At 53.7% G+C, this 25,318-nt stretch overlaps 1 protein-coding gene across 6 annotated transcripts in view; it reads right to left on the reverse strand.

Moving 5' to 3' along the window:
• The window catches only part of GRB10 (growth factor receptor bound protein 10), a 183,226-nt gene that overhangs the window by 4,738 nt on the left and 153,170 nt on the right, over positions 1–25,318 (reverse strand). For all 6 annotated transcript variants that reach the window (XR_003967084.1, XM_030307673.1, XM_030307672.1 and 3 more), the window contains 11 exons: positions 24,534–24,690; positions 17,103–17,218; positions 15,552–15,620; positions 14,519–14,656; positions 13,591–13,701; positions 11,090–11,188; positions 8,634–8,711; positions 7,674–7,790; positions 6,663–6,729; positions 6,358–6,445; positions 448–541 (listed from right to left, as the gene is read on the reverse strand). Coding sequence is in view for 5 of the 6 variants with exons in the window: in XM_030307673.1 (XP_030163533.1) it covers positions 448–541; positions 6,358–6,445; positions 6,663–6,729; positions 7,674–7,790; positions 8,634–8,711; positions 11,090–11,188; positions 13,591–13,701; positions 14,519–14,656; positions 15,552–15,620; positions 17,103–17,218; positions 24,534–24,690 (1,134 nt within the window). In the remaining variant the exon portion in view is untranslated. The remainder of the gene's footprint in view (positions 1–447; positions 542–6,357; positions 6,446–6,662; positions 6,730–7,673; positions 7,791–8,633; positions 8,712–11,089; positions 11,189–13,590; positions 13,702–14,518; positions 14,657–15,551; positions 15,621–17,102; positions 17,219–24,533; positions 24,691–25,318) is intronic.

Raw genomic sequence — 25,318 nt, forward strand, 5'->3', positions numbered from 1 at the left:
TTCTACAACTTTCTTGGGTCACCAGGTACACACCAGCATAAATCAGACCAATCCTCAGATTCGAGTGGCCGAGAGTCAAACCTACCATGAAGACCCTGTCTTGTGTCATACGTGCCCCGGCGCCAGGCTCCCCGGCTCACGGCTCTGTCATACGTCCACCCGCCAGCTGACTTCGCTCTTCCCCATTGGTGCCGAGTCAGCTACAACACGGGTGGGCCTCAGTGCAACACCACCATTTTAAATATTATTTCTGCGGAAATGCCGTCCCCAGTGTCAGACAACAGCCTTCTCCAGAGACTCTTGCAAGTATCCCTCTTGTGAGCTTGGGCCTGTCTGATGCCTAACTATCGATCTGTAGTTTGGTTCGCTTGGAATTTGAGAATTCAGGAAGCACGGACCCAGAAAACGAACAAAAACGAGGCTTGGTGTGATGTGACCGATACTTACAGGAAGGATCTGGAAATTTTTAATTTTCTGATGATGACACAGCGTGAGCACAAAAGCCTTTGGATTGCTCTGGCTGTCTCGGAGGAGAAAAAGCCTGGGAATGGAAAAAGATCAGCTGATGGTAAACTTTTAAAATGCAGACTTTTTAGACGCGTAGGTATATGTGTGCACCTGTGCATACGCATATACACACACTCACACATTTCCCTGCTCCTGCTGCTAAGACAGGCTTGCAGCCACGATGCCTTAGTATCCGGGTGGCCTGCGGTGGCTGCAGGGACCTCGCATCCAGCCTGGTTTCTGAATATCACCCTGCACTGAAAGGACCCAGAGCTCCTCGGAGATGCAGTGGGCTCTAGGGCCACAGCAGGGAAAGAATATGATGTAGCTGAACCATTTTGTGCCGGAAAGTAATACGTTCAAAGGGTCATGATCCAGGAGGCAGCATCAGAGGTTAAGTATCAGAAGTGACAGGTTATAACCCAGAGGATAAAACAGGAATCCGTGAGTATATATAGATATTACAAATAAACAGACGACGAAATTAACAGCGGAGAGAAGAAAGCGCTTCCTGAGAGCAGAAAGGAAGCTAACTAGGTCGGGAACGATGGGTTAGAAACCGTCTTGCAGGTTACCACCGATCAAGACGATTGTTAATGGGCGTGAACATCAGTAGATGAAAATTGGTGAAAAACAGTGTTTTCAGACTCAAACCATCATCCCCCTAATACGTATTTATTACAAAGGGAAACACAGTGACCTTCTGTCAGAGAAACCCGGTCAATACCGTCACCACCAAGCATTCGAGGCACCTGCACCGGGAATGAGACAATCCTCCTGACTGTGCACCACCAGTGACTCGATGGCCCTTCCTGCAAAGTGGTGACCCAGCTGAACCCCGAGCGACCAGACGCGTTCAAGCCAAGGGGCACTCTGCAATTCCTGGCTTCTTCCCAGACCAAGTGTCGACAAAGGACAGAAAGGCTAAAGAGACACACCGTGTAGGGAGTATTTAGAATTAAGGGTTTTTTTCTTTTCCCACAAAGGATGTGATCAGAACCACTAGGAAAAGTTGGAATAAGTGTGCATACTGGATACCAGAACCACACGGATGTTTACTTCCTAATTTTTTTTAATTTTTAAAAAAATGTTTATTTTTTAGAGAGAGAGAGAGCATGAGCAGGGGACGGGGAGAGAGAGAGAGAGAGGGAGACACAGAATTGGAAGCAGGCTCCAGGCTCTGAGCGGTCAGCGCAGAGCCCGACGTGGGGCTAGAACTCACGAACTGAGAGATCATGACCTGAGCCGAAGTCGGACGCTTAACCGACTGAGCCACCCAGACGCCCCTAGTTCCTGGTTTTTCTAACGGTACTCTGGTTATGTAATAAGACAAGTCTTTGTTCTTAGAAATTTCCTACTGGGATAAGTAGGAGACAAGGGACATCATGCTGTAACTTACTCCCAAATGGTTCAGACAAAAAAAGGAGGAGGGAGGGGAGGAGAGAGACTATGATAAACCAAACGGGCCACCGTGTTGACGGCTGGGGAATCTGAGAAAACACGTACAGGAATCCATTACGTTCCTCTGGCAACTTTTCCACGATTTGGAATTTATTTCAAGATAAAAAAGAAAAAAAAAAAACCACATACAAATCAGAAAAGCACAAAGAAGAACTGGTCTTTGCTTTCACATGAGCACACCTGGCAGTGGCAAAGACCGTTAACGCACCTGAGAAAGGAAGAGAAAAATGTCCCAATGCCAGCATCCAAGTGACACGGACCTAAGCCTGCTTTTCAAAGGTATTAAAACCAAACTCTGAGTCACCAGTGAAGCCATCATCAGACTGAAGTGTTAAGACGGAAAGCAGCTAACTAGACTGGAAAGTCCTGTATCAAAGAGGCCAAGAAGGGGCGCCTGGGGGGCTTAATCGGTTAAGTGTCTGACTGTTAATTTAGGCTCAAGGTCATGATCCCAGGGTCATGGGATCCAGCCCTGCATCGGGCTCTGTGTTCACAGTGCAGAGCCTGCTTGGGATTCTCTCTCTCTCTCTCTCTCTCTCTCTGCCCCTCTCCTAGTGGTGTTTTCTCTCTCTCAAAAATTAGTATTTTTTTAAAGAAGCAAGTAAATGTTTTATTTTATTACGGGTCTTCTCAGAGCCTTTAAAATGGGAACATTCACTGTGAGCGCCTGGGGGCTCCAGCTCAGTTTTCCAGCCTTACGGGGACCACACACACCTGTTTTCCAGTCTTACTGGACCACACACCCCTGTGTTCTAGAATTTCCAGAAGGCATGTTCTTCAGAACACCGTCTGGGAGACGCCAGCCAGAGCTGAGTCCCACGACTCGAGGGGTGGGCGGGGGGGGGGGGGACGGTGCTAAGAATCGCAGGACCCACGTGGGGTGTGGGCGTCACACAGCACCTCGAGGGGGCCAGGGGGCCTACCCCCTCCCCTGGGCAGAGCCGCACACCCCGTTCTTTGTCTACGTCAAAGATCTGCCTTCAGGGTGATTTCGTTGCAAAGAATCCATCCTTCCAGGAGAAGCCCAGGAGCTTCTAGGGCTCCAGGCTGTCTGACAGGGAAAGCTTGGTGTCTCTGTCACCTTAGTTAGCTCCCTGTCACTTCGTGGCCCCAGAGTAGCCAGGGGAACGGGCACTGTCCCACTGCCTGTGTTTGGGCTCGACCCGGGGAAATCCTGAGGCGACCCCAAAGGCTTGGGTTTTATAGGTCATGCCCAACAGCCACCTGCCGGCAGTGATTACTAACTCAGAGCCTGTGGGCTGAAAAGCACGTGGCTTGGGAGTCCGCAAGATTCCCAGACCTGCCACGGATCAGCTCCATGACGCCCGTCCCGCAGCCCCGACAAGGAGACTGGCCGCTGGGAAAATGGACCCGCGCACAACAGCGCACGGCCCGCGGGAGCCCGAGGGGACAGCGATCGCCACCAGCAAACCCCAGACCCTGCGTAAAGACAGGACGCGGGGAAGACTGTGTGTCACGATATGCGGCCGGGTCGGGAAGTCTTGAATGCAGCACAGAGAGGAACGTGGTGAGGACGAGGTACAGGGGGGAGCCCCTTCAGATGTGCTCACCAGTGTGCTCGTGGAGACCCAGGAGCTAGCGGGCTGTGCCAGGGCCTGACTGTGATCTGGGTCACAGCACGGTCACGGTCCCTGCACACATGGACTCATTCAGCCCCAACGGTGACCCTGTCAATGTCCTCATTTCTTTTTTTTTCTTTGAGAAAGAGGAGGAGAGAATGTGAGCAGGGGAGGGGAAGAGGGAGAGAGAGAAGCCCCAGCAGGCCCCACACTGTGACGCAGGGCTCAATCCCACGACCCCGGGCTCATGACCTGAGCCAACACCAAGGGGCGGACGCTCAACCGACTGAGCCGCCCGGGCACCCCTGTCCTCATTTCATGATGTGGAAAGTGGGACACAGAGAAGTCAGCAGGTTCCCCAGGGTCACACAGCTAGCAGAAGCCATGGACGAACCTTGGCTTCCAGGATCAACAGGGGCACTGGTCAAATCTGAGGAGGTGTATACAGACGATTCCTCCGTGGCTGGCGAGCACTGCTAGGGCTCTGACAGTGCTGCGTGAGCCCCGGGACGGGACCCCTCTCTCTGCCCTGGGGGAAGGGAAAGCTACAAAGAACTCAAATCTGGACAAAGAAGTTTCCTTCCGCCAGCGGAGGAGTGGGGTACAGACAGAGGGAGGTGGAGACCGGGGGCTGCAGAGGGGTAGGGGTGGGGAGGGTCGGGGACAGAGCCAGAGATGCTGCAGGAAATGACATGAGCTGCCAGGGGTATTTTAGCAGAGGGGAAGACACAGGTAGGTTTGCCCCTGGAAAGATCCTTCTCCAGGTTGTGGGGTGAGCTGCGGGCAGGGGGGAAGGGGGCAGGGAGCTCGCCCTCTGCAGGAGTCTGCGGGTTGGTGGGGCGTGAGAGTGCATGCATACACCTGCCCACAGGCACGAGCACATGCATATACACACATACACATTTTGTGTATCTGGGTGCATAGGAACACACATGTGCATATAGACACATACATACACACGCACACACACGTGCATTCACACACACAGGTACACACACACACACACACACACACTCACACGACCGCACCAGGGCATATAGACACACACAAACACGCACACACATGCATTCACACATAGGTACACACACACACATGACCGCACAAGGGCATATAGACGCACACAAACATATAGGTACACACACATGTGCATTCACAGACACAGGTACCCACATACCACACGGCCACACAAGGGCATATAGACACACACACACACATATGCACATACACATGTGCATTCACACACAGGTATAAACACATACACACACACACACACTACCACACAAGGGCATATAGATACATACACGCACACACACGTGCATTCACGTGCTGCTCCGTCTGCCGCGTGACAGGGAACAAGGGAGACAGAAGAGGGTATTCGAGGAACCACAAGTGCACGGCTAGCAACCCACCGCTCCTCCCACACACAGACATGCGAGAAAGAGCCACAGAAGAAAAGCAGAGGGAGACGGTGGTATCTGAGGAGACCCGAAAGATCTAGCAACCAAAGGCAATTTGTTGGTCCCGATTTGAACCAGCTCAATGTAGAGGATTTTTTTTTTTTTTTTGCAACAATTAGGGAAGTTTTAACCCAGATTGGATTTTAGATGATATTAAGGAATTCTTGTTTATTGCATTAAGGGTAACAATGATTTTGTGGCTGTTTCAAAAGGCAGAGGTCTTTATTTTTTAGAGACACACTAACTACGTTTACTGGTAAAAATGTGGAATGTCTGGGATTTTAATTTTAAAATATTCCAGAAGGACCCAGGGAGGAGGAGTAGAAGAGAAACCAACAATGGTGGGAAGGGAAACAGACAAACTGAAATTAGCGAACTGATAAAACCAGACAAGGATTAAGTGGGGGCTCACTATACTCTTCTCCCTTGGGTAACTTTTTAAAATTCCCATAATAAAACTTGTAAAAGATGAAAAACAGGGAAACCAGAGCCATGCTGAGCAAGACTGGGGGGGGAGGTGCCGCGGCCGATGGGATATTAGCCCTTAAAAGTACCTGTGCACTGGGGTTTGACCTCTCGTACTCCCGGGAACCCTGTGACGGCTCCAGTGTGAGTGACCCCAGGCTAACGCGTTGGCACACATGCCCATCTCCCCATCCAATAGCAACACCCGCCCCCTGCCCCCTGCCGGCTGGCCCACGTGAGGACAGGCTCCACGGACTCCCGCCGTGAGAAACGGTACATCTTTGTGGCTCGAAGCCACCAAAGTCTGTGGCTGTTTGTTCTCGGCACAAGCTGGCTGATAAAATGCACACACTGAAAGGGGCGGGCAAAACTATTTTTCTTCCACTGCCGCTGCTTTATTAGTGAAAAATAACTGGCTTGTGGGGCGCCTGGGTGGCTCAGGCAGTCGAGCGTCTGACTCTTGGTTTCAACTCACGTCACGATCTCACGGTTCTGCGAGATCGAGTCCCGACACTGGGCTCTTGTGCTGACGGCATAGGTCCTGCTTGGGATTCCCTCTCTCCTCTCTCTCTGCCCTTCCCCTGCTCACATGCTTTCTCTCAAAATACCCACCCCCCACTCCCCCAAAAAATAGTAACTGGCCGTGTTCTCTGTCTGCATTTCCGCCAAGAGGCAGAACTTGGTAATGGGTGGGCGGACAGGATGGGCTGCGATCCTCCCTCTGCCACACTCACTGGCTGTGCTGGGCCCGACGCACGCTGACCCTGAGCCACACCTCCTCTTTCACAGGAGGCTGTAAGGACTGCCCACCACCCAGATCTCTGAGAAATATGTGCTCGCACAACGAAACCTCAGCAGATGCCCGCTCCCGGACGGTGCCTCCTTACCCGTCCACCAGCCCCTGCTGCTTAATGATCCTGTGTGACTCCTCCCTGGAGATGTGGCCGTGAAACCAGTGCTGTGTCCGATGAATCACTGTGGGAGGGAAGACAGAGGAGGGGAGGGTCCTGGCCCGTCCACAGAATGGCTCCCGTGAAGGCACAGCGCACGTGATCGGCGCGGGGGCCCGATGCCCACGGCTGCACAACTCGTGGTGCCCGCAGGGCCTGGAGGCTTGGAGAAGCTCAGGGGGTGGAGGTGGGGGAATGGGAGCTTTACGAGGAAAAGTCCCAGACCGGCATGCTGTGCTTACCCGTACTCAGGGTGGACGGCTGGAGGGGGCTTTGGCTGCTGAGGATATTCATCCGTGTGCTCCGTTTCTGCAGAAGAAATGCCCATGTTAGCGCTAAGACAGTGGACGGATGCAGCCCGCCAGCCACTGAGGACACACACCTGGGGCGGGGAAGGATGACCACGGAGCAACAGCCACCTGCCACCCTCCGTGTCTGACCACCGTTGTTTTGTTTTTAATGTCTGTTATTCATTTTTGAGGGAGAGAGTGGGAGTGTGGGAGGGGCAGAGGATCTGAAGCGGGCTCTGGGCTGCCAGCACAGCCCGACACAGGGCTTGAACCCACAAACTGTGAGATCATGACCTGAGCCGACGGAGACACCCAAGCAACCCCGGACCACAGTTTTAAAAACAGAAGCATCCCGGGGGATTCGGAAGGCACACGCAGTGAAATTCCTGGTAAGTTTTGGGAAAAAAAAAGCCTGAGCCACTGAACTCAGGCAGGCCTGGAAACACGGGCTCCGGAGAGTTCTCCACACGCTCTGAAGCTCAGGTTCACGGAACTTTCTGAGCCAGAGCGGCGGGTTCGTGGTTCACACGTTGTGTGTAAATCTTAGAAAGTCTGCAGTCAGGGTGATGTTCTGATTTCTGGAAGTCAGAACGTGAGCCTTCAAGGGAGGAGACCGTCCGGGGCCACGAAGCTGGTTAGTTGCCGAGCCACGATGTGCAACGTCTGTCGGCCTCATTAGGGTGGGCTCCGTGCTGCCCACACATGACCACAGACCGCCCACCAGCAAGAGCAGCTCTGAGCGGGACCCAAGAGGTCACAGGGCTCTGCTCCTGTCCCGCGCCTCCTCCGGGAGCCAGTGGGGCGCATGGGCGCTGGGGATGCGGAGGAGACTCCACGCGCCAACTGCTTACCCCCATCTGAGCCTCAGAGGCCGCCCTCCCCTCCCCTGACGACACCCCCAGAGAGGATCACTCTTTGGGGAGACCAGCGGGGGGTGCCACGCACAAGGGGGCCTGCCCTTACCCTCCAGGCGTGGCCTTCCTCCAGGGCTGCACTCTGGGCTTCGGCCGGGTTCTCAATCACTCTTCCTGTTTGCCCGGAAAAATCCATGGCCACGAGGGAGTTCTCAGAGACGCTGCGCTGGAAGGAAAGGGCAAGTTCCTACGACGTAGGGAAGGAGGCCTCAGCCGCACACGGGAACGCAACACCGTCCTAAAGGTGGCCAGGAAAGGGTGACGGCAATGTCCTGCCTCCCCACTCCAGGGTTCGGAAGTGGGGGGCACTCTGGAGCTAAGGACAGCTTTGGTTTCTCTTGAGGAGAAGGAGAAACGCTCCAGTCCCCTTGTGGCCTCTAATGACGCTGGTGAGGCTGCGGGTGCCAAAGAGCTTGGACTGCGGGGTCCCTCACAGGTGACCTGCCCGGACCAGGACACATCAAGGGGTGGGAATGCCGTGGGGAGCTCAGCCCTCAGCAGACACCAAGTCCTGATTCAGGACGAGGTGCGGACCCCCCTGTGACCTACGACGTCTCCCAGGCACGGACCTGAAGGAGCTTTAAGATTGGGTTTGGAGAGGACCAAGTTGTTCCTGCACTTTGGGAAGCGGAGTATGTCCCGGGAACAAGGATGTTCACGATGATCTCTAGGTTCCCACCAGGGAAGGTTCTCGCATAACGGTCTACAGCACCCACGGGCGCCACGGCTGAACAGGGGTGAGAGCCGGACGTTGCCGGTGACAGTCTCTGACCGCTTGAACAGAGTCACCTCCCTGAACAGGCTTCAGGGGCATGCAGGATGGTGGAGGGGCGGGGGTCGGTCCCCAGCAGTCACGCTGCCGAGAAGACAAGATCTGCCTTCCGGGCAGGGGAATGGGTGGTGTAGACCAGCTTCCCTGAGATGCACGGGCTCATTCTGGAGCTTTTCCAGGCAACCTCGCCTGAAACCATCTGGGTACAAAGCACTGTGATGCCTTCCGGAGACTCACCACTGGCGTTGAGAAGGAGGGGAGCAGGGGCTTCCTCTGTGGCGGGATCCTGTAGTTCTGGTACAGGAGCATCCCGTACTGTGGAGGAAAGGCCAGAGTTGGTCACAGGGGCCGCATGAGCCCCACAAGCCCCGGAACGCGGCAAACCCATGGTGGTGAAGGGCAGTGCTGAGCGGTGCCCCAGCTGCCTCTGTGAGCCGACGGACACACGTGCAATGCGGCACACTGCCTGGGTCCTGCGTAACTGTCACCACCACCCACCCCCCACCCCCCAGACGCCAGTGGCTGACTGGCTCGCTCATGTTGTTGGGCAAGGGATAAGCAGGCAGTGACGATGTAATCAATTGAGAACAGTGAACCCTACTGAATGCTGCTATGGGCCAAGTACGGTCCCAAAGGCTTTATGCTGCTGTCTCGTTCAAGACTCTCCCTTTTAGGGAATGTGTCCTCTGTCCCCATCTGACAACAGATGTGAACAGGGAAGGGAGGCAAGTTGCTCAGGATCCCGGTAAAGTAAGGAATCTGGATTCGAAGGCACACAGCCTGTTCCCAACGGCGTTCTTCCCAAGCACCAGGCTCACTGCCCGACCGGCTCGCTGGGTCACGCTGCCTGTGCCCTGGCGAGAAGCAGGGTCCCCCACGCTTGCGGCCGCCCAGCCTACGCTCCAGTTCCCCGCTCCCACCACACAGACAAGGAAAAAGGGCAGGTGAGGACAAGGCTACCAAGAGGGCTGCACTTCCCTTCTGTCTCCTGCAGGGTGGGTGATGCGTTCCCAGCTCCAACCCTACAGTGTGTCTGTCCTCAGTTCCAGAATAAAAGTGCCGGATAGGGGCGCCTGGGTGGCTCAGTCAGTTAAGCCTCCGACTCTCGATTTTGGCTCTGGTCATGACCTCACGGTGCGTGAGATCGAGCTGCGCATCAGGCTCTGCGCTAACAGTGCAGAACCCGACTGGGATTCTCTCTCTCTCCCTCTCTCTCTGCCCCTCCCCTGCTCGCACTACCTTTCTCTCTCAAAATAAACTTTAAAAAATTTAAAAAAAAAAAGAAAAATAATTGAGGAGTCTCCCCTGGCCCCCCCCCAACCAAATTTTTTTTTAATGGAGAAGACAGGCTGGCAGGACGAAGTGAAAATAGTCAGTGGCGAACTTAAGCACAAATATTAATAATCGAAATGCTATGCTTCCCAACAAACACTCCAATGAGAACATGAAGATTATCAGAGGAGAAAGACAATTACGTTATGTTTGTAACAGAGACAAGCTCTAAGTGTAAGGACCTGGAAAGGCAGCAGAGACGAGGGGAAGAGAAAAGCGGTGTGAACACTAAGCAGAAAACACTGAGGTAGCGAGAATAACGTCATATGGGTCAGATTTTGAGGCAGGAAGTCCTGATGCAGATAATAAAGCATAATAATTCGGAAGGACCAAAGAATCAATATGAAGAAGGCATAAATTACTCTGACATTGTCTGAGCTAAAAACACGCACACGCGTGTGCATGTGCATATGTGTTTGTCTAAACGAATACGTGTGTGCAGTGTGCATGTACATGTATGTACATATTAGTTTTGAACCCAGTAATTACACAAACGTGACAAACAGCAACTAAGCTAGAATTTAAGAGGCAGAGTTCCAGTCTGAAACACAGTTGAGAACGTTAAGCCTTAAAATCAATGATCTAGGGGCGCCTGGGTGGCGCAGTCGGTTAAGCGTCCGACTTCAGCCAGGTCACGATCTCGCGGTCTGTGAGTTCGAGCCCCGCGTCGGGCTCTGGGCTGATGGCTCAGAGCCTGGAGCCTGTTTCCGATTCTGTGTCTCCCTCTCTCTCTGCCCCTCGCTCATTCATGCTCTGTCTCTCTCTGTCCCAAAAATAAATAAACGTTGAAAAAAAAAAATTAAAAAAAAAAAAAAAATCAATGATCTAAGGATCCCTTTCAAAACAGTATAAAAAGATCATGAAATTAAGGCCAAAGAAAGAAAACGTACGTTCTCTCTCTTCAGGAGGCCCCAACACTGCTCGCAGTTCCAATAATTCGCTGGAACGACTTCTCTTTGATTTATAGGTCTAACTAGTTTGTCTTTTTCTTATTTTTTTTTAATAATTACAAAAAATTTTTTTTAAGAAACATGTTTTTAACGTTTATTTAGTCTTGAGAGAAAGAGACAGAGTGTGAGAGGGGAAGAGGCAGAGAGAGAGCCACACAGAATCCAAAGCAGGCTCCAGGCTCCAGGCTCTGAGCTGTCAGCATAGAGCCCGATGTGGGGCTCGAACTTGTGGACCGCGAGATCATGACCTAAGCCGAAGTCACCAGTCAGACGCTGAGCTGACTGAGCCACACAAGCGCCCTGGCTCCGACTTCTCGAACGTGAAGCATCTGTGAGAAGCTTCGAGACCCTGTCCGGACAGACGTGCGGGCGCGCCAGGCTGCCAGGACGCTGGGAGGACTCGCCACGCACCTTGAGGAGCCTGCACGCCGTCATCCAGCAAGTTCTGCCCTGTTCGTCCTCGGCACACAGCAGCCGCAGCTCCTTCGTCTCGCTCCTGACTTTGTTGGGCTGAAGGAGGCAAGCGATGACCTGGTGAGCATTGACGCAGCGAGTGTGGAACGTGCCCGTGTGACGGCAGGGCTGTATGTACACGGCGGGCAGCGACAGGAGGTGTCACCAGAGAGGGCGCCTCCGCCTGGCCCCCATCGCGCAGCTGAGGGCTCAGCCACCCTCCAACAGGGAGTCTCAGAGAACAGACACGGGACAGCAAATCTCCCAAGACAAGGCGGTGGCCGCAGGGACAAGGGGGCATCCTGCTCTGTGGAGGGAAGGCTGGATTTGACAGGAGAGCCCGGATGAAAAGATGTGCGGTGGCCTCCCCGGAACACCGAGGTGGCGGCTGAGGAAGCGCCCCTGCAGGGCTCAGCCAGCGAGGGGAGAAGCCCCCGAGGGCATATCTGAGTGGCCCCATGGGCAGCCCAGAGAGTGAGGGTGGTGTCACCCCAGAGAAGGGGACTGGGGTGGACGAGCGGCCTGGGGTCGGCGGGGGGGTCACCATCACAGCTGCCACCGTGCAGGGACGGCAAGTGCACCCACGCAGAGGCAGGGCTTACCTGGCGATGGGGGCAACCGCTGCAGGCGCTAGCCGGGGGGAAAGGAGGGGCACCGACCACCTGAGTTCCAATGGACCCCCACCCCGCTGCAGCCCTCCCGGTGCCTCCCCCGCACCTCGGGCCCTAGGACTCCTACTACTTGCGACCCCAAGAAGCTTCACCGGGTGAAGCAGCAGCTGGTATTTTAGGGAGCAACGCGCCCCCTGCTCCCTGACCTCTCCTCGGGACGGCGTGGAAATCTGGCTCAGAGGTCAGCCCAGCTGGGGGACTCCAGGCACACTCGTGGCGACCGGACATGAGCACTGGGGCTGGTGCAGGTCCTACCTGTGAGCACCTGGGAAGATGCAGTAAGACGGAGGGGGACCCTGAGCACAGCACCCAGTGCACAGCGAGTGTGCGGGAAACAGCACTACCGTACGATGACCAACATCACCACTGCCTCACCAGGGGTGTGTGTGCATGTGCACATGTATGCTCATGCCTGCATGTGTACTTGTGTGTGCACAGTATGTGTATGTGTGTGCCCGTGTATTTGCATGTGCATATTGTATATGAGTGTGCATGTGTGTTTGTGTGTGCATATACAGGTGTATGTATATGCATGTGCGTGCACGTGTACTTGTGCATGCACATGTACACGTGTGTGTGCATATATCTGTATTCACGTAGGTGTGTGTGCGTGTGCATATTGTGTATGTGTGTGCATGTGTGTTTGTGTGTGCATATACAGGTGTACATATATGTATGTGTGTGCACGTCTGTTTGTGTTTGCACATGTACACTTGTGTGTGCATGTATCTGTATTCACGTAGGTGTGCATGCGTGTGCATAGTACATGTGTGCACATGTGTGCCCATGTATTTGTGTGTGCATATTGTGTATGAGTGTGCATGTGTGTTTGTGTGTGCATATGCAGGTGTATGTATATGCATGTGTGTGCACGTGTACTTGTACATGTGCATGTGTGTGTGCATGTACCTGTATTCACATAGGTGTGTGTGTGTGCATAATGTGTATGAGTGTGCATGTGTATTTGTGTGTGCATATGTATGTATACATATATGCATGTGTGTGCATCTGTATCGATGATAGGTGTGCATGTGTGTGTGCACATGTATTTGTGTGTGCCTATGTACATGTGTGTGGATATATCTGTATTCATGTAGGTGTGCATGTGTATTTGTGCGTGCATACTGTGTATTGAGTATATGTATGTGTGCATATGTATGTGTACATATATACATGCGTGTGCATCTCTGTATCGATGTAGGTGTGTGTGTGTGCACGTGTATTGTGTGTGCATGTCTGTGTTCATGTAGGTGTGTGCATATGTGTATGTGCATCTGAGCATATGTGTGTACCTCTGTGTGTTCCCACAGAGGTGTGTGTGCATACACATGTGGAAATATATGTGAATATGTCCTCTCACACACAGTGTCTTCTCACACACATGTGCACAGAGGCAGGTCAGGGCTGTGGGCACACATACCATCCTGGTGACTGGAAGCTCATACAGAAAGTGTTGGCTCACTCGGTACCCTGGGGCCACCCAAGTGATGGGCGGCGGGTCACTAAGCCACTGAGCCCATCGACTCGCATTATCCATCATATTCCCTACTTTTCTCTGAGCCGCTAGCTACCCAAGGATTGACACACCATAAGCACAGAGGGATGGATAAATCCACTGGGAACCTCTGTTTGTTAGAAAATAAACCAAAAACTCCCACCACCAAGGAAGGCATTTGTTGGCTAGTTCCCAAGTCTCCAGCAGGATGCCATCAGGGCGTGGCAGCCCTGGGACGGGACAGGGGTGCGGGGGTGTGGGGCAAGGGGTGGGGGGTGGGAGAGGCAGGCTACCTTTATGCAGAAGCCATAGTCCGTGGGGGCGCAGTACTGCTTCCTGCCGGCGATCAGGGAGAATATGCTGCTGTCCTCCAAGCCCGCCAGCAGCTGCAGGTGTCTGGGCTCCTGGGAAAAAAAGGGTGGTCAGGTTCACAGGGGAGAACATCTCAGGCACGGCCAAGAGCAAATGTTCTCACGTGCTCCTCAACAGAGGGCAGGCTGCGCACGCTCTCAATGCGGCTCTTTCCCCTCTGCCGCTCTACAGACTGCAACCATCGTGTAAAGTAAGCGCTAAGTTAGGACCAAACCCACCCGGCCCTCGCCAAACAACCCCCCCCCCACTTGGGGTCCCACCAGCCCCTCCCCCTCTTGTATTAGCACGTATTAGGTTGGCGGCCGTCCTTACGGCCACCTTGGAGGCTAACTTCCAAACTATGGAAACTGAGGCAGCCTCTTCCGGGGACTCAGGCCGCTAAGGACGCTCTGCTCCCAAGCCACAGAGGGGGCCGGGGCTGGCCAGCCGGGGGCGCAGCGAGGGGGCATTGCTGTCTGTGTTGTCGCCTGGTTTCTGAGGGAGACGAGCGGGCCAGGAGCTCGGAGTTCGCTTCACAAGTCAATACGAGCTTGGAGGGGCCTTGGGCACATTTTAAAGCGAAGCCGTGTCCACTGAGAACCCTGCTGGCCTGGTGTGACGGAGGCGGTGGCGGCTTTAAACCTCACCTTTGGGGCGCCTGGGTGGCTCAGTCAGTCAAGTGTCTGACACTTGATCTCGACTCAGGTCACGATCTCATGGTTTGTGAGTTTGGGCCCCGCACCGGGCTCTGCACTGACAGTATGAAGCCTGCTTGGGATTCTCTCTCTCTCTCTCTGCCCCTTACCCTCCCTCTGTCTCTCAAAAGAAACATTTAAAAGAAACAAACAAAAAAACCAACAACGAACTCACCTTTGACACTCCTTTAGTGGAGCAGTAGAGGCCCGATCTCCGCAAACACACGTACAACTTTCGCCACGACTTCTTCCCCAGATCCTTCACGTGCAAAAACCCCTGAATTTCAGGACAGCTACTGCAGTTGAGAAAGTTCTGTGGAAGAAGTCAGGCAACGCTGCCACAGGAGAATTCGGGCAGATGTGTCCCACTGGCCTCCCTGACATCCCGACATCCTGTCAATCGGCACAACGCTCTTTTCTGGTCCGACCAAGCGTTCTCAAAGGGCAGCTTCCCTTTCAAACACCAAAAAAACCCCGCCTGACTGGCTATGGCGGGAAACATAATTAGTATTGAAACACAATGGGAGCAAACGGGCCTTTCTTTTCTACTTGGTGCTACCCGGAGAGCGTTGGCTGCCTTTGTGAGTGTTGTATTCTCTCACCTAATATGCTGTAGATGGACACATTTTGGGGGCACGGCGGCAATAACATTCGCTTTCCCGACTTCCCCAGAAGGACTGACCGGCCGTCGGTGCAGGGGCCCCGGGGACTCCCTGCACCGGGAAGGGGCTGCGGGAAGGCCAAGTTTTCTCGGAACAGACTTCAGGAGGCACAGGGGCAGTGAACAGGGACAAAAGCATGTATAACGAACAACACGCTAGCTTTCAAAGAGTTTTCTGGCAGCCCAGTCCTTTTCCACGGTGACGTGGGCTCAGCAGGTCTGTAGAGATTCCCAGGGCGGTGGCCTGATCCGGGAGCCTCGAGGAGACCGCCAGCCGTGGCTGCTCACTCCTGCCCTCCCGCTCCCACCGCTTCTAATCAGGAGGGAGCTTATCCTGTCTACGAGCGCTTGTTTCGCTTTGAGGGAGCTTGGCGGAGCACACGCTTCCCAGGGCAACATTCACGCTGGTTGCTCTGAGCGCCAGCAGGAGCCACGGCGAGCGGGGGTGATGAGCGCAGCCCCGTCAAGGTCCTTAGAGTCACTGCCGCCACAGCGCAAGGGGACCTCCACCCAGACCCGCTCCGGTGAGCCTCTCCTTGCCCAGTACCTGCAACAGCTGGTTGTGACCGCCGTTGGGCTGCTGGCACCAAGTAACCATCTGTTCTGGGAAGAAATTCTAAGGAAACAGGAAAACAGTCGTGGTTAGCGGCGAAGTGGGGAGAAGCTTCCTCACGGGTAGGCTAGTTCTGCAAATGTTCCTGAGGGCACGCGGACGTCCATCTGTAGTTAAAATGATGGTCCTTCGTTAAAAAAAAAAAAAAATTTAAGAAAGGGGCGCCTGGGTGGCTCAGTCGGTTAAGTGTCCCACTTCGGCTCAGGTCATGATCCCATGGTTCGTGGGTTCGAGCCCCGCGTTGGGCTCTGTGCCGACAGCTTGGAGCCTGGAGCTCGCTTTGGATTCTGTGTCCCCCTCTCTCTCTGCACCCCCCCACTCACGCTGTCTGTCTGTCTCTCTCTCTCAAAAATAAATAAAACATTCCAAAAAACGAAATACTATAAAAAAATTTAAAAAATTTAAAACTAAAAAAATAAAAGTGAATAATGAAATTAAAATGAAATAAAAACAAAATGAAGTAAAATAAAATAAAATAAAATAATAAAATAGAATAAAATAAAATAAAATAATAAAATAGAATAAAAAAATAAAATAAAATAAAATAAAATAAAATAAAATAAAATAAAATAAAATAAAATAAAATAAAATAAAACAAAACAAAACACAGTCCTTCTTTCTCCCTTATCCCATGATGGAAGCACCTGCTTCGAAAGGTCGGACTGTTTCCTTAAATGGTGAGTTCGGGATTGTGGAGTATCCATCATGTTCAACGTGGACTCCTGCCTCACAGCGCACACCGTGGCGAAGGGCCACCACGCAGTGGAACTCAGTGCGCGTCATGAGACAGAGACCTCGGAACTCACAGAGGAACACGGCGACGCGACAAAGTCTCTTCTGGTGCATTATGCAGAATTAGTTACCAAATTTCTAACTTTCAAACAAAAAAAGTATCTAAACCACCTGAGCCAGAAGCGGACGGTGGGTCTTCTGCCCGCGTCACGGCTGCTCGGCCTCGTGACTCGGGACGGGAGCACATGCTGTGGCAGGCACGGGTCTCCCGGTGCTGATACCTCATGGGACTAGTGCCCCCCACCCCCCCCCCCCAATAAAAAGGAAAGAAAGATGGAGGAGACCAGCCCAGTATGCCTGGAAATGCATTCCTCCACAAACCACACGGCAGTATTTGCTGTTTGCGGAGAGCATTGAGTTTTTATTATGCTGCGTATTTCACCGATTGGCTCCAATCTAACCATGAACTTTTGCTCTAGCTGAAAAGCGGCGTCTCGTCTCTCCTGACCCAGGGAGGCTCACCCCCTTTCCCTCTGTTACCGTGGAGGAAGGCGTCGGTTCCCTCCGGCCAGTACGCAGGCATGTAGCTAGAGCACCAGAGATGAAGTGTAGGGTGTGGATTGCTCCGTGAAATAGCCACTCCGATTCCCAAACCCATCTGCTACCCCTGTAGCAGCGGCTGCTGTCAATCCCAAGCATCAGCCACAAGACTTCACGAGTCCCAGACCCCGGACCCAAAGAGAAGACACTCACCGTAGGATTTTTGAAAAACTCGTATTTTGCGTAATTCTTCCTAAATAAAAATTTGCTGTCACTTGCCAGGGTGCTCTCCACCTGGACCACCAGCTCGTGGTCTTCCAGGTATCTTTCTGCAGAGGAAAAACGTATGTGTGAGATGAAACAGGCACAAGCTGGGAGCTGGCTTGACCTCCAATTACGAAATCTCGTTACCGTCCTGTTCCCTTTCCCGCACTGTGAGCAAGGAAGTCCAGGACTAAATGAAGTTTAGATCTCTCTGTGGGGCACCTGGGGGGCTCAGTCGCTTACGCGTCCCACTTCGGCTCAGGTCATGATCTCGCGGTGTGGGAGTTCGAGCCCCGCGTCGGGCTCGCTGCTGTCAGCACAGAGCCCGCTTCGGGTCCTCGGTCTCCCTCACTCTCTGCCCCTCCCCCGCTCGAGCTCTCCCTCTCTCTCAAAAATAAACAAACATTTAAAAAAATACTTAAATCTCTCTTTAATGCACTGCCAGGTGCACAAGAGGTCCTCAGGTAGGTACAGCGTGAGGGGTCAAGTCAGTCCTTACTTTCATATATTTCTTCTCAATTTGGTGTCAGCGAGAGTTGAGAGAGTCAATGAAGACCCTAGTGACGACGTTGCCCTTAAGTTAGGAAATTTCAACCCTCGTAAAGAACGTGGACTATAATAACCAGGAGAAAGAACACCCAGAGACCAGGAATGGCAGGAGGGACCGGAGGAGGGTGGGGTAGGGGAGGCACAAAGCAGAAGGGTAGCAATGCTTCCGATGTCATGAAGCCCGGTGGGCAGATACGACGTCGGGTAAGAGCATGCAGGAGGGGACCTACCGCCATCAGTCTGTCTGAACCCACTTCCCTTGAAGGCTGAAGCCCATGCTAACCACATCCCGGAGCTGATCTCAGAGACGAGATTATATTATTAGGATGGGGAGGAAAACACATCATACACAGCGTGTGCCCAGGTGCGTAAGCACACGCGCACGCGCACACACACACGCACTTCAGACCGCCTGACTCTGCAGCGTTATCAACCTGGAAAGGTACTCCCCTCGTGGATACTGATTCCACGTGGCGCACAGAGAACCGCATGTGGCACCGTCCTGTCCCAATGGTGGTCACCCCAGCCCCCACGTGTCTCCTAAGACAGGAAACCAACCGTACGAAAATAATGGGACATGTAACAGAGCAAATCCACGGCAGCCTTGAGGCGTGAATCGATGCCACAATGGCAGAGCACGAGATGCTACTAAATGACACAAAAGGGGTACGCGGGTCCTCCAAAGCGCCCTCCTCCTTTCCCATGGTCAGAGCGGAGTCCTGAGAAAAGTCTCCCCTTGCGGGAAGGATGAAGTCTGGAGTCAGAGCGTTTCTGAGTCAAATGTGGAAGAACCCGTCCGTGTACAGGTTCGAGCCCGTGGTAGCTGCCGGAGATGGGCTCACAGGGGCACACTCAGCTTCCACTATGACGTAACAACGCCCGGCTGGAGCGTGCAATCACAACCACTACGTGTACTTTAAAAAAAAAGGGATTGGCTCAGATTGGCATCCACTTAAAACGGATTTTTCTGGTACAAAACAAATTAGTGACTTCTGTTTCGAAGTTTGGGCGGAAAAAACCATTTCTGTAGTGACAGGGACAAAAGAAACAACCACCCCAAATCGGCTGAAGATAGGTTTACAGAATCGGAATGTTTTACCAGGTAAAATAAGGAAATATAGAAAAGCGGGGCCGTGGCTATCTGAGGGAGGACAAGACCGATGCCGAGATCCAAAGCAAAAGCATTTTGTCTGCAGAGTCGTGAAGACGCCCGGGAGGAGCAGTGGGGAGGCAGCAGCTCTAAGGGGCACAGGTGCACACACAGGCACGTGGACACACACACGCACAGGCTCCTGTCCTCCCCGACAACCTCTTTCTGCCTCCCCGCATCCCACCAGGGCAAGATCCCGGGAAAGCTGCACACAGACTGGGCTGCATCCTCGGTGGTGGGGCCCAGGGCAGCCGGGATGAGGGGAGAAGAGACCCCGTGTGCACTGAAGGGGACGTGCCTCTCTGGGTCACTCTGGTGCCGCCAGCGGGGCTCGGGCACCCACAGGTGGAAACAAAGGTTTCCCTTCTCCAGCCCACAGGGCAGGCGCCCGGAGCCCTGGGACAGCGGGGGCTAGGAAGACTGCGTGTGATCCCCTTCCCAGAGACCCGAGAGCCGCCCGGCTTCCTCCGTCTGCCGCTGGATGTTCACATGCCAGTGTTCCCAGCTGTCAAAAAGCCACCGCAACAATGTCAGTTCAAACCCCTCTGCTCCAGTTCTGACTTTCACCTTGATTCTAAAAACAGGTGTTTCAAACCACGTCGGGGGATTCTATTAATCACAGTGCCATCTATAAACTTCATACAATCATAATGGCCTTAAATAAAATTGGAAAGCCAAGTTTCAACAGAGCGCCCGCACAGAATTCTTTGCTTTTTTTTTTTAATGTTTATTTTTGAGAGAGACAGAGAGTGAGTGGAAGAGGGGCAGAGAGAGAGGGAGACCCAGAATCGGAAGCAGGCTCCAGGCTCTGAGCTGTCAGCACAGAGCCCGACACGGGGCTCGAACCCATGAACCGCGAGAGATCATGACCTGAGCCGAAGTCGGAGGCTTAACCGACTGAGCCACCCAGGCGTCCCCACGTCAAAGGATTTTTTGTACAAATGGAAGAATCAGACGTTCCTCAGAGGAGATTCAACTCTTTTTCGAATAGTTGACACTAAATCCAGCATCCACACCACCCCCCTACTCCACATGAAAAGTATTTAGAGACCAGGCAACTCAAAAAGGCAGATCCTACTACAGAAGTAAGATGTGCCTTAAGATGTGCCATGGACACGTGACTCCTTAGCAGAAGCCTGAGCCTCCCGCCCTGGCTGGTGTCAACATCCTCCTCGCTGCCCCGCTTCTGTGCCCACAGCTGGCACAGCCCACCCACCCCAGACAGCAGAGTTGCTTGGGGCTCTGCAGGACTCGGGGGCTGCAAAGTCACTAGGGAGATACCACAGAAAACAGCCCCCGATGTCTGGATACGCCCCATAAGACGCCTTCCTTCTACATACGGATTTCAGTGGGGAAAGGACATCATTTTAGTACCTTCGCGGTGTAACCACAAGGAGACAGAGATGGGAAAGATGGGCCCTCGAAGGCCCTTCTGAGCACCGAGGGCTGAATATGCCTGTGGATTCTCCTTCGACACCTGTCCCCACATCCAGATGTCAGTGCCCCTGTTGCGGCTGATGCCTCCAAAGGGTGACTGCCACACCTTTCCTGCCTGGCCAGGTACAAGCATGGAGCTGTCAACAGCGCAAAGACAGAGCAAGTGCTTTTTCCTGGAGGGCTTTCACCTGACTCGCGCAACAACAGAAACCCCCAAATCCCTGAAATTCACAGAAGCGGTCTTCTCCTCCCTGTGCGTGCGTCAGGTCCAGGCTCTCCTGGTCGTATCTGTCCTGATGTCTGTGGTCACTCAGGGCCTGGGTGCGAGAGTCCCTCCCAGGGATGCAGTTTACCCGAAGTCACATTCTTAATGCCACAGGGACGCCAAGCTGCCGTTTTGCATGCCCCAGTTCCAGTTTTATAAACTTCCTTTCAAAAATAGTCTGTGGCTCAGTTGGTTAAGCATCTGACTTCAGCTCGGGTCGTGATCTCACAGTTGGAGAGATCAAGCCCCGCATCGGTCTCTCTACTGTCAGCACGGAGCCCGCTTCAGGTCGGCCATCTGCCCCCCTCTCTGCCCCTCCCCTGCTCTAATAAATAAACACATAAAAAAATGAATGAGAAATAGTTTACTCGATAATACAGCTGCAGGCTGGCTGTTAAATCTCCCTGCATCCCTTGCATGTGACATATGGACACCTGCAGCTCACCGGCTCAGGGCAGACGGCCTGGCGGTGCCTTCCAGAAAAACTGCCCGGCACCGGCCCCCTCTAGCTGGACTTGGCCGCTGTTGAGTGGCCTTGGTCAGGGACAGTGTTCGCAAGGCTGAGAGCTCTACACAAAATACCGAAGCCACAACACGTCCAACAGGCAGGACTTGTGGGGGGGATGCTAAGACATGAAGAGTTCACATGCAGAGAGGGGCTCGCTGGAGCTGGGAGTCCTGAGACACAGAACGGGCTTCCCCGAGATCACCCATCATGAAGGGCTCTGCCCCCCCACGGTGAGGGCTCCTCCCCAGGTTTTCAAACCGTTACCTTGAGTCTTAAGTGACTTCAGGAACAGACACCGGGGTGTAGGAAAGGCACTGACCTGGCTGGTATGAGCGTGGCTCAGAACAGCGAAATCCAGCCAGATCCCTGCTGGGTACCAGCAGGCAGCCACTGCACCTGCTCCCCTACCCCCACTCCCTGAGTATGATGCCCCTGCCAACACTGGATGGCTGGCCCCGGCTCGGGGGCCACCAAGGGCAGCAGCCACGCACAGGCATTTAGAAAACCACTTTTTCTAGGGGCGCCTGGGAGGCTCAGTGGGTTAAGCGGCCAACTCTTGATTTCAGCTCAGGTCATGATCTCATGGTTCGTGAGTTCGAGACCCACATCAGGCTCTGTGTGGACACACCGGAGCCTGCTTGGGATTCTCTCTCCCTTCCCCCAGTCATTCTCTCTCTCAATACATGATAAGAAAAAAAAAGAAAACCACGTTTTCTTTTTAAAAAATTTTTTTTAACATTTATTTATTTTTGAGAGACAGAGCATGAGCAGGGGAGGAACAGAGAGGGAGACATGGAATCTGAAACAGGCTCCAGGCTCCGAGCTGTCACCACAGAGCCCGACGCGGGGCTCGAACTCACGAACCATGAAATCATGACCCGAGACAAAGTCAGACGCTCAACCGACTGAGCCACCCAGGCGCCCCAGCTGCTTTTTTTTTTTTTAATTTTTAAAAAATATTTATTTTTGAGAGAGAGAGAGAGAGAGAGGGAGAGGGAAATGGTGGGGGAGGGGCAGAGAGAGCAAGGGGGACAGAGGATCCTAAGCAGGCTCCGAGCTGTCAGCACAGAGCTTGATGGGGGGCTCGAACTCACGGACCACAAGACCATGACCTGAGCCGAAGTCGGACGCTTAACCGACTGAGCCACCCAGGCACCTCTACAAATCCTTTCAAATTAAGAGCATTCAGACTTTGGAATGGGCTTTCAACAGTATTCACATTTGGGTCCGACTACACAGACATGTTTTTAAAGTCAATTCCGTGTGTGTACGTGTGTGCATGTGGACATACACACTGCAGGGTTCCAAGTACTGTTTACTTGTGTGTCTATAGATGCTTCTGGTGGCCCTATCAGACCCCTGTGGGATCCTTGCATGGATGTCTCACACTGGAGCCTGATGACGGTGTCACCGGCTGCATCGTGTTACCAGTCAAGGCACCCGGCGGGAGGAGGCTGCCAGAGATGACAGAGAAAGTTTTAGCTGGTGTCCAAAGTGCACTGAAGATCGGCAGAAACGGGAAAGAAATCAGAGAGCATCCTTATGAGATGCACACTGGGTAGCATGGTGGGGCTAAAACACAGTGACGTAAAACAACACCAATTCAAATTTACTCAGCATCATCTAGGCTTGGATTGTATAGTGTCATTTCAAAGAACACTATTCATTTACAGGAACATTCCAGACTTAGAAGGTTAAATTCGATTTATTAGAGGTGCCTGGGTGGCTAAGTCGGTTAAGCGCCCGACTCTTGATATCGGCTCAGGTCATGATCTCACGGTTTGTGGGTTTGAGCCCCGCGCCAGGCTCCACACTGACAGTGCAGAACCTGCTTGTGATTCTGTCTGCCCCACGTTCTCTGCCCCTCCCCTGCTTGCGCTCTCTCTTTTCTTCTGTCTCTCTCAAAATAAACTTTAAGAAATAAAACAAGTACATTTGGCTTATTAATCTTCCAGAAAGAAAGTTTAGAACCAGGGGAAGAACTTGATGATCTGTGGATCTGTGTCGTTTTTCTCTCCTTCAACACACGGAAGGGATACAGTTGCTGATTTAGACAAAAATTCTGGTCTGACATATGTGCCCATGATTTTTCAAGGACCGCCCTTTATCCAGTAGGAGTTTAAACGGAAGTCCAAAAAGCTTCGTTACCTGCAACAGACCATCTGAGCAAGAAGTCCACCACACCCAAAACCTCAGTGAGCTCTGTACAGAGTACGTATTTCGAAATACTCCCGCGCTCTCTCCACACAACACGTGAGCGAGCGTGCCTGCACTCGGTGCAAACGTTGCGAACCAGCTCAGAAACGCACTTAACATTCCAACTTGGATCCGGCAACTTTGTGATGTGCAGATTCCCCTGGATTCCCCTGGGTCTCCCGCACCCACCTGTAGGCAGTCACCACTGCGGCCCCCCGCTCCTGGGAGCTGGAGGAACTGCTCTCTGCACAGCAATGCCAGGAGCGTGCAGGGGGCAGGCTCCCCCAAGGCCCCCTCCCCCCCTGGCTGCCCTTCCCAGACCACAGGTGTGCAGCTAAAGCAAAGAGAGACCCGTTTTGCTGTGTCTGAGCCCCTGGGAGCGGCTGCTTCCACCATCCCAGAGTAAGGTTCTGAAAGCATCAGGTGGGGGAGGGCTGCAAGGGAGGATGGTGGAATGTCTGGAAAAACAGGCAGTGGTTGGTAAGGGCAGCACACAGACAGCTCGCCAGACCGGCAGGGGCGCAGTGGGGCAGGGGACGGCATGCAGATGGCTCAATGGACTGGCAGGGGTGCGGGGGGGCAGGGGACCACACGCAGACGGCTCGCCATACCGGCAGGGGTGCAGTGGGACAAGGGGCGGCACCCAGACAGCTCGCCATACCGGCAGGGGACGGCAGTGTGGCAGGGGACGGCACACAGACGGCTTGCAGTGGGACAAGGGATAGCACACCGACGGCTTGCTGGACCGGCAGGGGTGCAGTGGGGCAGGGGACCACACACAGACGGCTCACCAGACCGGCAGGGGTGCAGTGGGGCAGAGACCGCACACAGACGGCTCGCCATACTGGCAGGGGTGCAGTGGGACAAGGGACGGCAAAAAGACGGCTCACCAGACCGGCAGGGGTGCAGTGGGGCAGAGACCGCACACAGACGGCTCGCCATACTGGCAGGGGTGCAGTGGGACAAGGGACGGCACATGCAGACAGCTCGCCGGACCAGCAGGGGTGCAGTGGGACAAGGGACGGCACACAGGCGGCTCGCCGGACCAGCAGGGGTGCAGTGGGGCAGAGACCGCACACAGAGGGCTCGCCATACAGGCAGGGGTGTAGTGGGACAAGGGACGGCACACAGAAGGCTCGCCGGACCGGCAGGGGCGCTGGGGGGGACAGAAGACGGCAGACAGACAGCTCGCCGGACTGGCAGGAGCGCTGGGGGTGGGGGGGACACAGCTGGCTTCGTCTGACCGCACGGCGGGCACTCCAGGGTGCTCCCTACCTAGTCCCAGATGCGGGTGGTGCTCCACTAGCGTCCAGCTGTTGTCGTCCACACAGTGACTTCTGTAAACCAGCAGCTGGCACAGGTCTCTGGCCGTCATGTCTGCCAGAATCTCCACCACTTTGCTCGTCCCATCTTCGCTAAAGATTTTAACATCCTGCAACAGACAAAGGGGACGCTTACAGAGGAACAGCTCGGCTTTTCAAGGAGGAAAAACTGGACCAAAGTAAAACAGGAAAGGTGAGAACAGCAGTGTTCCAACACATGTATAACTGTCCTTCTGAGCAGCGGGTAGCCGCCCGCGACAGTGCGCCTGGAGGGCCACCTGTCAAATGCGCCCCCTGCCAACCTGGGAGAGGCAGGGCACGTGTTCGCCCCTCACCCCAACTTTGGAGGGGCAGGGCACGTGTTCACAACAGCCCCAACTAGGAGGGGCAGGGCATGTAAGGTCACAACAGGAAATTCTTAAAATGCCAGGACACCTCACAGGAGACCCAGCAGGCGACCAAGCCCGAGTGTTTCTCAAGCTCTGGTGTTAGGGAGTATCAGCACTCATTTCAAATACTGCTGATGGTCTCAGGGTCAGACATTCCATGGGTGAACCAACTGCAAATATAAACGCAGCATCCCAAAGCCTAACTTTTGGTGACTCCACCTGCTGTCCACCCCCAGCGTCTGGGGTGCAGCGGCCAACCCCCGGTCACACGCCACCTAAGTCATGTTCCTAAGGCTTAGGAAGTGTTGACAGAAATTAACGTGAAAATGTTGCAATTCAAAATCCAAAA

This window comes from Lynx canadensis, chromosome A2, assembly GCF_007474595.2.
Source record: "Lynx canadensis isolate LIC74 chromosome A2, mLynCan4.pri.v2, whole genome shotgun sequence".
NCBI lineage: Eukaryota > Metazoa > Chordata > Mammalia > Carnivora > Felidae > Lynx > Lynx canadensis.